At 54.0% G+C, this 13,045-nt stretch overlaps 1 protein-coding gene across 3 annotated transcripts in view; it reads right to left on the reverse strand.

Annotated features, from left to right (window-relative positions):
* Nucleotides 1-13,045, reverse strand: part of LOC142256663 (AP-2 complex subunit alpha-1) — a 225,657-nt gene that overhangs the window by 96,527 nt on the left and 116,085 nt on the right. For all 3 annotated transcript variants that reach the window (XM_075328480.1, XM_075328479.1, XM_075328478.1), the window contains exons 10-11: nucleotides 2,836-2,973; nucleotides 2,350-2,532 (exon numbers count right to left, since the gene is read on the reverse strand). In XM_075328480.1, the coding sequence (XP_075184595.1) occupies nucleotides 2,350-2,532; nucleotides 2,836-2,973 (321 nt within the window). The remainder of the gene's footprint in view (nucleotides 1-2,349; nucleotides 2,533-2,835; nucleotides 2,974-13,045) is intronic.

Genomic DNA, 13,045 nt, shown 5'->3' on the forward strand with positions numbered 1-13,045 from the left:
GTCAGCGGATACTGCAAACTCCGTCCCTGTCACCTGGACAGTGGTAGCAGGTGGTTCCACCTGGGCCACCAGTGGCAGAGGCTCCGGCTGAGTAAGTGCCGCAGGGGCCGAGCATTGTACACAATGAGGGTAGGTGGAACCTGCCGGTAGCATAGCCGCACATGAGGTACAGGTTGCAAAGTAAGCCTGTGCTTTGGCACCCTTGCTTTTTGCGGACGACATGCTGTTGTCTGCTCAAAGTACAATCCGGGAGGGTATATAGCCAAAAATCAACAGTGCGACCGTACAGAGTATATGTATAGCCTATAAGCATATATATATATATAAACTTCGGCACCCAGGGGGGCCAGCACCTAGTAACAGGTGCGGCTTACCGACCGCCCAAAGCGGTTGTGTGACCACCAGATTCCCTGCCTGGGCCTCCCAGAGCCGTGTTGTCTCTCCTCTCCAGCTTCTGAAGTGCTGACAGGAATGGCTGTCAGCGTTCTGTGAGGAGGAGGGGGCCGTGGGCGTGCCCTAAAAAGTGCGGGAATCTAGTGCCCCACTGTGCTCAGTGAGGGGGGAGGAGTATACAAAGTATGCTCCAGCCCTCAGCGCTGACGTCCAGTGCAGCGTCCCTCCCTTCCCCTGACTGGCAGGCCGGGGGGCGGGAGTATGTGGTACTAGGCCGCAAAAGCCGGGGACTAAAGTTATAAGCGTGGCCGGCAAACAAGCGCGGCCAGCGCGGTAGTCCCGGCGCACCAACAAACCCAGCAGTGCTGCAGCGTGTATAACACAGGCGCTCCATGCGCCGTCCCCAAGGGGACACAGAGTACCTCACAGTAGCAGGGCCTTGTCCCTGACGATACCCGGCTCCTGTCCAGCAGATTTCCCAGGGGCTGCGGAGGGAGCACGGTCCCAGTGTCTGGAGACCGATTAGGATCCCACTTCACCCAGAGCCCTTAAGGGATGGGGAAGGAAAACAGCATGTGGCTCCTGCCTATGTACCCGCCGACCAGAGTGGGGTGAGAAGGGAGCATGCTGGGGGCCCTTTTATGGGCCCTCTTTTCTTCCATCCGATATAGTCAGCAGCTGCTGCTGACTAAATTGTGGAGCTATGCGTGCATGTGTGCCTCCTTCGCACAAAGCATAAAAACTGTGGAGCCCGTGATGCACGGGGGGGTGTATAGGCAGAAGGGGAGGGGCTTTACACTTTTAAGTGTAATACTTTGTGTGGCCTCCGGAGGCAGAAGCTATACACCCCAATTGTCTGGGTCTCCCAATGGAGCGACAAAGAAAAAGAAAACAAGAGGGTCAGTCTTATAGTCCAATGGTGTCTTACTGGGATGGGGGGAGGGGGTGGCAGTGGTGGTTGAGCGGGGTCACAGGAGGTAGGGGCGGTGGTGGAGCAGGGCGATGCTGTGGGTGTCCCAGAAACTGTGGATGGTACATGCTTCAAAGAAAGGGTGCCTGGAGTCTGTGCGTGCGCAGATTGAGCTATCGGCTCATTGACAAGCTGAGTTCTCATCTGCGCATGTGCCACCTTCGGGCGCCATTTTCCTTAACTACGCTGCTGGGAGATCAATGGGCCAGAGGCAGCGCATGCGCAGATGAGATCTTGAGCCAAGGGCTCCATATGTGCATGCACCAACTCCAGGTGCCATTATTTGAAGCCGCCGCCTCAGGCCCAGCCGCCGCAGCCCCAGCAGCCCAGCCGCCGCCTCCGGCCCAGCCGCCGCAGCCCCAGCAGCCGCCTCAGGCCCAGCCGCTGCAGCCCCAGCAGCCCAGCCGCCGCCTCAGGCCCAGCCCCCCAGCCGCCTCAGCCCCAGCAGCCCAGCCGCCACAGCCCCAGCCGCCACAGCCCCAGCCGCCACAGCCCCAGCAGCCCAGCCGCCACAGCCCCAGCAGCCCAGCCGCCACAGCCCCAGCAGCCCAGCCGCCACAGCCCCAGCAGCACAGCCACCACAGCCCCAGCAGCACAGCCGCCACAGCCCCAGCAGCACAGCCGCCACAGCCCCAGCAGCACAGCCGCCACAGCCCCAGCAGCACAGCCGCCACAGCCCCAGCAGCACAGCACCCGCAGCATTGCCTTCTGCTACTGCTCTCCACCACCTCCCAGTAAGCTACATTCTGATTATAAGAGGACCCCTCATTTTCCTCTCAAATTTTTGGGAGGAAAAGTGCATCTCATAGTCCAAGAAATACATACTCTCGTTTTATTATAATAAAACAGTTTTATGCTTATTGTGCATTAAATAAAAAGGCAATTTCTACACACTTCACCTAATCTTCACAATGTAGCAGTAAATCCATGAAAGCAGATTATAATCCCCATTAGAAAAAGTATAATCTGTTTCCATCAAGTCTTACCTCGAACACAGTTTTGGCAGCGTAGCCCTGCACATCATCCCGGTTTATGACTATCTGGATGACGCGGTACCAGACCTCTTCACTGACATAATCCCCGGCGATACGGATCAGGTTCAGAATAGTGTCCACATACCAGCTGTAATCTACGGCATACTTCTCAGCCAGGATGGCGACTTTTAACACCTAAGATACAGATACATATAGGGAAAGTAAACAGAACGATTAGGAGTGTGTGCGGAGCGAAACGCAACCTATTCAGTAACCGATGATTCAAAACGCGTGGAGTCCCAGACCCAATCCAGCCCAGCTTATACCAAAAGGACACGCACAAGACACACGGAAGCCTATGGATATTTGTGGTGTTTTTGCAGGGAAATGTGAACTGAGAACTTACAAAGATTTCACTATGATGTCATATGTGCCATTTTATTTTTTTAGGAAAATCCCAAACCCTAAAGGCCAGTGACCGCAGTAAAAGCTACTTACAATTTCCTCCCGGATTGAATAATCTGCCGTTTCCAGGTAGCTCAGCATTTCAGACACGATTTGCTTGGCGTTTGTCCGGTCGCACATAGCGTACAGGAGATCCGCGGCTCGCTGCCGGACACTGACGTCTCTCTCCGTCTGTAGGAAAACAGTAAATAAGAGTGACGTATAGAAAGCTATAATTGGTCCCACACATAAGCTGACTTTTTAGGCACATTTTTTGGTACCACTTCCGAATTATAAGACGCCCTTTTCCCCCTCAAAATGGGGGGGGGGGGGGAAATGGGGGTGCATCTTATAACCCGCATAAAGCTTACCAAGTTGGCGTGGCGGAGCGGGAACACAGGTTGGAGGGTCGACTATACTGTAGCTCGGGGTTGTTGTGGCGGTATCACAGCTCAGGAGGGTCGGCAATATAAAGGGGTTTTGCGGTGAGCGCCATTGAGCTTGCAGGTGGGTTACAGGCTCTGTTGAGCCTGCCGGCGGTTGACGCCAAGAGACTCCAAGAAAATGGCTGCGGAAACGGCACATGCACAGATTGAGATCTCATCTCTAAGATTTTTTAAGTCTATTGCGTCAACCATCAGCGGACACAACCGAGCCTGCAACCCGCCTGCAAGATCAATGGCGCCTGCTGCGACGTCCCTGAGCCAGAAGTATTGCTGACCCTCCTGAGCCGCAACACCCCCGAGCCAGAATTAATAATAATTAATAATAATAATTTTATTCATTTATATAGCGCTAATAATTCCACAGCGCTTTACATACATTGGCAATAATGTTCCCATTGGGGCTCACAATCTAAGGTCCATATCTGTATGTCTTTGGAGTGTGGGAGGAAACCGGAGACCCCGGAGGAAACCCACGCAAACACGGGGAGAACATACAAACTCCTTGCAGATTGTGTCCTTGGTGGGATTTGAACCCAGGACCCCAGTGCTGCAAGACTGCAGCGCTAACCACTGAGCCACCGTGCCGCCCATACTGCCAACTTTCCATCCTGTGACCCTCCTGAGCCGCAGACACCCCCTTCCTCCAAACCCACAGCATCGCCGACCCAGTGTCCTGAGCTGCTCTACCGCCACACCGCTTTAGTGAGCGAATATAACTCACACTAGGATTATAAGACGGACCCCCATTTTAACATTAAAAATTATTTTTTTCCTTCTCTAAATTTGGGGTGTGTCTTATAATCCTAGGCTTATACTCAAGTCAATAAGTTGATGAGTTGTGATAAAATTAGATGCATTTACTTATATTCAGGTTGACTTATACTGGAGCAGGTCTCAAACACGCGGCCCCTCTGGCTGTTTCTTGCGGTCTGCAGGCCCGTGCCCCCCTTGACAAATAGTTGTGCAGAGTCAGGCTATTTCTGCACAGCTATTGCTCCAATGGCAGCTGCCGGCAAATCAGAGGGAAGCAACTGATTTTTTTTTTTAAATCAGATACTTTTTTATTAAAACAGAATACATACAACAGAATAACAAATCGGCATCCAAATTAAGATTATCACATCTATTACCCCTTTAATGGGTGACATTACTAAAAACAGTGATCCAAAGGTGTGTAAAAAAATATGGTACCAATAAAAAAAACGGATTTTTGTGTACTCACCGTAAAATTGTTTTCTCTTAGCCATCATTGGGTGACACAGGACCATGGGTGTTATGCTGCCTATCCATAGGAGGACACTAAGTACATGCAAAAGCATAGCTCCTCCTCTGCAGTGTACACCCCCTGGCCGGGCCAGGCAAGCTCAGTTTTAGTGCACAAGCAGGAGGAAAAAAAAAACAGTAAAAACTTATCTCAACGGAGGAACATGAGAAAAAAAGAGTCATAACCAAATAAGGTACTGAGAGAACCAAGGACCAACAGGGTGGGTGCTGTGTCCCCCCAATGATGGCTAAGAGAAAACGATTTTACGGTGAGTACACAAAAATCCGTTTTTCTCTGACGCCTCATTGGGGGACACAGGACCATGGGACGTCCTAAAGCAGTCCATGGGTGGGAAAAATAAAAGAAAGACAACACAACGCAAGGACTAGGAACCAGTCCCAGACAGCCTGGAGCACCTACTGAGAGAGGTGCTCTACTGTCGTTTGCAGAATTTTCCTACCCAGATTTGCCTCACCTGAAACCTGGGTATGGACTCTGTAATGCTTTGAAAACGTATGTAGGCTAGACCAGATTGCAGCCTTACACACCTGTTCCACTGAAGCCTGATGCCGAATGGCCCACGAAGCGCCAACTGCTGGCGTGGAATGAGCCCGCAGCCCACTAGGAATGGGCTTGAGTTGCAAGCGGTAGACTTCCTGGATCGAAGAGCGAATCCAGCGAGCCAAAGTCGCCTTTGAAGCTGCCTGTCCCTTCTTAGGCCCCTCAGGAATGACGAACAAAGAGTCCGTTTTCCTAAAGGGGGCTGTCCTGGATATGTAATATCTGAGAGGTCTGACGAGGTCTAACGAATGCAGAGACCTTTCCACCCTATGAACTGGGTGTGGACAAAAGGAAGGCAGAACAATGTCCTTGTTCAAATGAAACGGGGTAGGAACCTTTGGAAGAAAAAACGGAAGGGGGCGCAGAACCACCTTGTCCTGGTGAAAGATCAGAAAAGGCTCGCGGCAAGAGAGTGCTGCCAGCTCCAAAACCCGTCTGATGGACGTAATTGCCACCAGGAATGTTACCTTCCAGGACAGAAGAGCAAGGGAGGATTCCTTGAGAGGTTCAAAGGGAGACCTCTGGAGACTGTCCAGAACGAGATTGAGGTCACATGGGTCCAGCGGCTGTTTGTACGGGGGAACTAGATGGGAAACGCCCTGGAGGAAGGTCTTGACTTGCGGTTTTTGAGCCAGGCGGCATTGGTAAAAGATTGAGAGCGCTGAGACCTGCCCTTTAAGGGAACTGAGAGCCAACCCCGCTTGCAAGCCAGACTGTAGAAAGTCGAGAATTTTGGGGATGGCCAGAGGCATAGGCTGGACGTTAGTTTCCCTGCACCATGAAAGGAAGATTTTCCACGTACGGTGGTAAATGCGGTATGAAGCCGGCTTTCGGCGCTGATCATGGTGGAGATAACCGCGGGGGAGAATCCCGCTCTTGTTAATACCCAGGTCTCAATGGCCATGCCGTCAGCTTCAGGGCTCTGGAGTTCTGATGAGAAATGGGCCCTTGGGTCAGCAAGTCTGGGATGTCTGGAAGGCGCCACGGTACGTCTGCAAGCATTTGTACTAATTCGGCGTACCAGGTGCGCCTGGGTCAGTCCGGTGCTATCAGTATCACCGGGACTCCCTCTGCCTTGATCTTCCTGATTACCCGCGGCAGCAGGGGTAGAGGTAGAAATATGTAAGGCAGGCTGAAGTGGTGTCAGGAGCAGACTAGAGCATCCGCACCAATGGACTGCGGGTCGCGTGACCTGGCTATGAACGCGGGTACCTTTGCGTTCAACCTTGAGGCCATTATATCCTCGTCTGGTGTGCCCCAGCGAGTGCAGATGTGTAGAAACACTTCTGGTTGGAGAGACCATTCTCCGGCGGCCAGGCCTTGGCGACTTAGAAAGTCTGCTGCCCAGTTCTCTTCCCCCGGTATGTGTACCGCTGATATCACTGACCCCGTCGATTAGGCCCAGCTGAGGATCTTGTGGGCCTCGAAATAAGCCGCTTTGCTGCGGGTGACCCCCTGCCGATTGATATAGGCTACAGCTGTTGCATTGTCCGATTGGACTCGACTCTGACGACCCACTAGCAGAGGGCAGAACGCCCTGAGCGCGAGGAAGATCGCGCGGATTTCAAGGATGTTTATGGGTAGGGAAGACTCCTGGGGCATCCAACGTCCTTGAGCAGTGTGGTGCCGGTACACTGCTCCCCAGCCTAGGAGGCCGCCGTCCGTGGTCAGGACCAGCCAGTTTACTGGGAGAAAGGATCTCCCCTTCGATAGGGATGAGGACCGAAGCCACCAGCGGAGTGCGTACCTGACTGAAGGCGTCAGGTGAAGATGTTTGTCCAGGGAGAAGGGGCTCTTGTCCCAGGCAGCTAGAAGGGCTAGCTGCAGTGGGCAGAGGTGCAGTTGAGCAAAAGGTACTGCCTCCATAGCCGCCACCATCCTGCCGAGCACCTTCATGCTGAATCGAATGGAGCGAGACGGAGGACGTAGAGGCAGCGTACCGCTTGTCGAAGAGCGATCGCCTTGTCCTGAGGGAGATAGATCAAGCCCAGACGGGTGTCCAGGGACATGCCCAGGGAGGTGATGGACCGTGCTGGGACCGGGGATGATTTGTCTAGAATCAGTAGCCACCCTAAGCGGGATAGGGTGTCCACGGTGTTCTGTACGCTGGTTGAGCAGTCGCGGAAGGAGGGGGCCTTTATGAGGAGGTCGTCCAAGTAAGGGAGAACGACTACTCCCCTGGCGTGAAGGACGCTCATGGCAGCCGCCATGACTTTGGTGAAGACCCTTGGTGCGGTGACAAGGCCGAAGGCGCGTCCTTGATATCTATGGAGGCAAGGAATTCCCCTTCGACCATGGATGCAATAATGGACCTTAGGGACTCCATTCTGAATCTCCGTACGTGCACGTTTGTTCAGGTGTTTGAGGTCCAGGATGGGTCGAACTGACCCATCCTTTTTGGGGACCACAAAGAGGTTGGAATAAAAACCCCTGAACTTCTCGTCGTCCGGGACGGGTATTATCACTCCTGCTGTTTGGAGAGAGTGGATTGCTGAGAAAAAAGAGAATTTTGTTTACTTACCGTAAATTCTTTTTCTTGTAGTTCCGACATGGGAGACCCAGACCATGGGTGTATAGCTAGCGCCTCCGGAGGACACACAAAGTACTACACTCAAACGTGTAGCTCCTCCCTCCGGGCTATATACACTCCCTGGATGACAATCTACCCAGTTCAGTGCAAAAGCTGAAGGAGGACATCCACCCATAAGTAGAGATAGAGTAAAACTCGGCAAAACCAGAACTCTGTCTACTAACAACAGCCGGTGAAACACACGGAACAAAGAACTGCCAACAGGCAACAGGGAGGGTGCTGGGTCTCCCATGTCGGAACTACAAGAAAAAGAATTTACGGTAAGTAAACAAAATTCTCTTTTTCTTTATCGTTCCTTCCATGGGAGACCCAGACCATGGGACGTTCCAAAGCAGTCCATGGGTGGGAAATAAACCAAACTGAGAAGTAGGCAAAACCTAACTTCACAAATGGGCGACAGCCGCCTGAAGGATGCGTCTGCCCAAGCTCGCATCTGCCGAAGCATGAGCATGCACTTGGTAGTGCTTCGAAAAAGTGTGCAGACTGGACCAAGTGGCAGCCTGACACACCTGCTGAGCCGTAGCCTGGTGCCTGAAAGCCCAGGAGGCACCGACAGCTCTGGTCGAGTGCGCCTTAATCCCCGGCGGGGGAGGCACCTGAGAACACTGGTAGGCATCGGCGATAGCCGACCTAACCCAACGAGCCAGGGTCGGTTTAGAAGCAGAGAGACCCTTGCGCTGACCCGTGGTTAGCACAAAAAGAGATGTGCACCGCCGAAAAACGGCGGTGCGTGACACAGATTCGGAGCGCCCGCACCAAATCCAAGGTGTGCAACGCCTTCTCAAAGCGATGCACAGGGGCCGGACAAAGAGAGGGCAATGAAATGTCCTGGTTAAGGTGGAAGGAAGACACCACCTTAGGGAGAAAGTCCGGAGTCGGACGAAGAACCACCTTGTCTTGGTGAAACACCAAAAAGGGGGATTCCGAAGAAAGCGCAGCCAAATCAGAAACTCTCCTGAGACAAGTTATGGCTACTAGAAAGACAACTTTCTGTGAAAGTCTAGACAAAGGAACCTCCCTGAGAGGCTCAAAAGGGGGTTTCTGTAAGGCCGTGAGGACCAGATTAAGGTCCCAGGGATCCAAGGGCCGCCGGTAAGGAGGGATGATGTGAGATGCGCCCTGCATGAAGGTGCGCACCTGAGCCAGTCGGGCGATACGCCGCTGGAACAATACTGACAAAGCCGACACCTGTCCCTTGAGGGAACTGAGGGACAGACCTAACTGTAGACCTGACTGTAGAAAAGACAGGATGGTCGGCAAGGAGAACGGCCAAGGAGCATGGCCGGAAGAGCGACACCAGGACAGGAAAATTCTCCAAGTCCTGTGGTAAATCTTGGGCGAGGAAGACTTCCGAGCCTGAGTCATGGTGGAGATGACCTCAGAGGGAATGCCTGAAGCCGTCAGGATCCAGGACTCAAGAGCCACGCCGTCAATCTGAGAGCCGCAGAATTCTGGCGGAAGAACGGACCTTGAGAGAGAAGGTCTGGACGGTCCGGGAGATGCCACGGCACCTCTACGGACAGGCGGAGCAGGTCTGGGTACCAAGCTCGCCTGGGCCAGTCCGGAGCAATGAGTATGACTCGACGGCCCTCCGTTCCGATCTTGCGCAGAACCCTGGGCAAGAGCGCTAGAGGGGGAAACACATAGGCCAGACGGAACTGAGACCAATCTTGAACCAATGCGTCTGCTGCGAAGGCTTGAGGATCGTGGGAGCGAGCCACGTAAACCGGAACCTTGTTGTTGTGCCGGGAAGCCATTAGATCCACTTCCGGAGTGCCCCACTTGCGGCAGATCGATCTGAACACTGACGGATGCAGGGCCCACTCGCCGCCGTCCACGGTTTGACGGCTGAGATAATCGGCCTCCCAGTTTTCCACGCCTGGGATGTGGACTGCGGATATGGTGGACTTGGAGTCCTCCGTCCACTGGAGGATTCGTTGAACCTCCAACATCGCCAGACGGCTGTGAGTTCCGCCCTGGTGATTGATGTAGGCAACCGCTGTCGCGTTGTCCGACTGAACCCGAAAGTGCTTGCCCGCCAACAGGTGGTGAAAGTCTAGGAGAGCTAGAAACACAGCTCTGATCTCCAGCACATTGATCGGGAGGGCTGATTCGGACGGAGTCCAAGTGCCCTGTGCTCGGTGATGGAGAAATACCGCTCCCCAACCGGAGAGGCTGTCATCCGTGGTGAGGATCACCCAGGACGGAGTCAGGAAGGAGCGTCCCTGTGACAGGGAGAGGGGCTGAAGTCACCACTGAAGGGAGTTCCTGGCCTGTGATGACAGAGCCACCAGCCTGTCCAAGGAAGAGATCCGCTTGTCCCAACAGCGGAGAATGTCCAGCTGCAAGGGACGCAGATGGAACTGGGCAAAGGGAACCGCTTCCATGGACGCCACCATCTGACCCAGCACCTGCATGAGGTGTCTGATGGAATGACGGCGGTGCCTCAGCAGAGAGCGCACCGCCAGGCGAAGGGACTGCTGTTTGACTAAGGGCAACTTGACAAGTGCCGGCAGAGTCTCGAATTGCATCCCTAGGTACATAAGTACCTGGGTCGGGGTCAGAGTGGACTTGGGCAGGTTGACAAGCCACCCGAACTGAACTAGCGTGGCGACAGTGAGAGAGACACTCCGCTGGCAGTCTACACTGGATGAGGCCTTGACTAGAAGGTCGTCCAGGTAAGGAATCACTGCCAATCCCTGGAGGTGCAGGACCGCAACCACTGCTGCCATGACCTTGGTGAACACTCGAGGGGCCGTGGCTAAGCCAAAGGGAAGAGCCACGAACTGGAAATGTTCCTCTCCGATTGCAAAACGTAGCCAACGCTGGTGTGAGACCGCAATAGGCACATGCAGATAGGCATCTCTGATGTCGATGGATGCCAGAAAATCTCCTTGGGTCATTGAGGCAATGACCGATCTCAGAGATTCCATGCGAAAGTGCCGCACCTGAACATGCTTGTTGAGAAGCTTGAGATCCAGGATGGGTCGGAAGGAACCGTCCTTTTTGGGGACTAGAAAGAGGTTTGAGTAGAAACCGCTGAACCGTTCCCGGGCGGGGACCGGAACAATTACACCGTTGGCCTGCAGGGATGCCACGGCCTGAGAGAAGGCGGCGGCTTTGGAGCAGGGGGGGGTGGACAGAAAAAAATCTGTTTGGCGGGCTGGAAGAAAATGGTATCCTGTAGCCGTGGGTGATGATATCCCGCACCCACTGATCGGAGACGTGTTGCAACCACACGTCGCCAAAGTGGGAGAGCCTGCCACCGACCAAGGACTTTGCTGGCGCGGCCAGATAGTCACGAGGAGGCTGCCTTAGTGGCAGCGGCTCCTCCGGTCTTTTGAGGACGCGGCTTTGCGCGCCAGTTGGATTTACGATCTTTGGCGGTAGTGGACGAGGCCGAGGGCTTAGAGGATGACCAGTTAGAGGAACGAAAGGAACGAAACCTCGATTGGTTCCTGCCCTGGACAGGTTTCTTGGCTTTAGCTTGTGGCAAGGAAGTACTCTTCCCGCCAGTAGCTTCCTTAATTATGTCATCCAGCTGTTCCCCAAACAGCCGGGACCCAGTAAAAGGGAGACTCGCAAGGTACTTCTTAGAGGAAGCGTCTGCTTTCCACTCTCGAAGCCACAAGATCCTGTGGATCGCGAGGGAGTTAGCGGAGGCCACCGCCGTGCGGTGAGAAGCCTCCAGGATGGCAGACATGGCGTAGGATGCAAAAGCCGAAGCTTGAGAAGTTAAGGCATCCATCTCAGGAATAGAGTCCCTGGAGAGGGAATGAATCTCCGCCAGGGAGGCAGAGACTGCCTTAAGAGCCCACACTGCCGCAAAAGACGGGGAGAACGAGGCTCCTGCCGCCTCAAATACAGACTTGGCCAGAAGGTCAACCTGGCGGTCAGTGGGGTCCTTAAGAGAAGTGCCGTCAGCCACAGCTACGACTGTGCGGGCTGAGATTCTGGACACTGGAGGGTCTACCTTTGGGGACTGGGCCCAGTCCTTAACCACCTCCGGTGGAAAAGGGAAACGGTCATCTGAACTACGCTTCGGAAAACGTTTGTCAGGACAGGCCCTGGGCTTGTTAACAGTGGTGTGAAAGCTGGAATGGTTAAAAAACATACTCCTAGGTTTCTTAGGAGAGGTAAACTGGTGTACCTCTACCAGAGAGGGTTGTTCCTCTGACTCTTGTGGGTTGAGGTTCAGTACGGAGTTAATGGACGCAATCAAGTCACTAACATCCGTATCACCCTCAGACAAGTCAATGGGGTACATAGAGGCAGTGTCTGAGCCCACAGTAAGTGAATCCTCCTCGCCCTGCACCTCGGCTTGTGAATCAGAGCCGTGGGACGAGGAAGGAGAAGGGTCCCTGCGTCTCCGTTTAGGGGGACGGGGTCCTAGGACATGCTCTGAGGGCTCTGCAGAGCTCGGAGCCGCAGAGACACCCTGAGAGGGAGGCTGATGCATAGACAGCAGTGTCCGGGACAGCTGCCCCATGGAGTCGGCAAAAGACTTGGAAATAGCTTGTGAAAAGGATGCTACCCAAGCCGGGGGTTCAGCCACCGGGGCCGGAGCAGCCGGAGGGACCCCTGCGGAGGCTCCAGGCTGAGACACAACCATGTTAGCACAGGCATCACAATGTGGGTATGTGCTTGGCTCTGGCAGAATGAGCTTACACGCAGTGCATATAGCATACATGTTTGCAGCCTTGCTCCTAGTGACAGACATGCTGCTGAGGAGAAAGTTCTGCAGCCAGAATACACTCCTGTAGAATGCCTGAGAGTGTAATAAAAGTCCACAACCAGAGGTTGTGGCTTACCAGCCCGTGCTCTCTGTGTGCCCTCCGGATTCCACCGCTCCCCTGTGAAGTGTCAGCCTTCCTGACAGTATGCAGCTGCAGCATCCAGCGTCTTCCAGTGTAAGAACGCTGAGAAAATGGCGCTGGGAGAAGGAGGGGGGGCGTGTATAAGCCCAGGAGCGGAAAAAACGGAGGGCAGAGAGATACAGGGAGGTATACAGGGGAGGAAACCTCTCCCTAGAGAGGAGTGCCCTCCCCTCTGCTGGTCGGGCGGTGGGCGGCGCTGTATGCAAAACATGCAGAGAAGCCAAAAACGAAACTAGGCCCAAACTGAAGCCGGGGCCTAGATTTTAAAATGCGGCCGACGAGCAGGCACCTTCGGCGCGGTTCTCAGGGGAAATTCCCAGAACCGGCCGAAATTTACAGTAACGCTAAAGCACATACTGTCCCACTAATAAAAGTACCCGGGACCCCTGAAAAAAACGTCTCAATACTTAGCTTTGAGACGCAGGGCCATGTCCCTGGAGAGGGGGGTAAATGCTCCTTCCAGCAGGGACCAGACAGGGCTGCGGATGGAGACCGGTCTTCTGCAAGCAGAGAGGACCGTGTAGGC

The sequence above is a fragment of the Anomaloglossus baeobatrachus genome, chromosome 11 (genome assembly GCF_048569485.1).
Source record: "Anomaloglossus baeobatrachus isolate aAnoBae1 chromosome 11, aAnoBae1.hap1, whole genome shotgun sequence".
NCBI lineage: Eukaryota > Metazoa > Chordata > Amphibia > Anura > Aromobatidae > Anomaloglossus > Anomaloglossus baeobatrachus.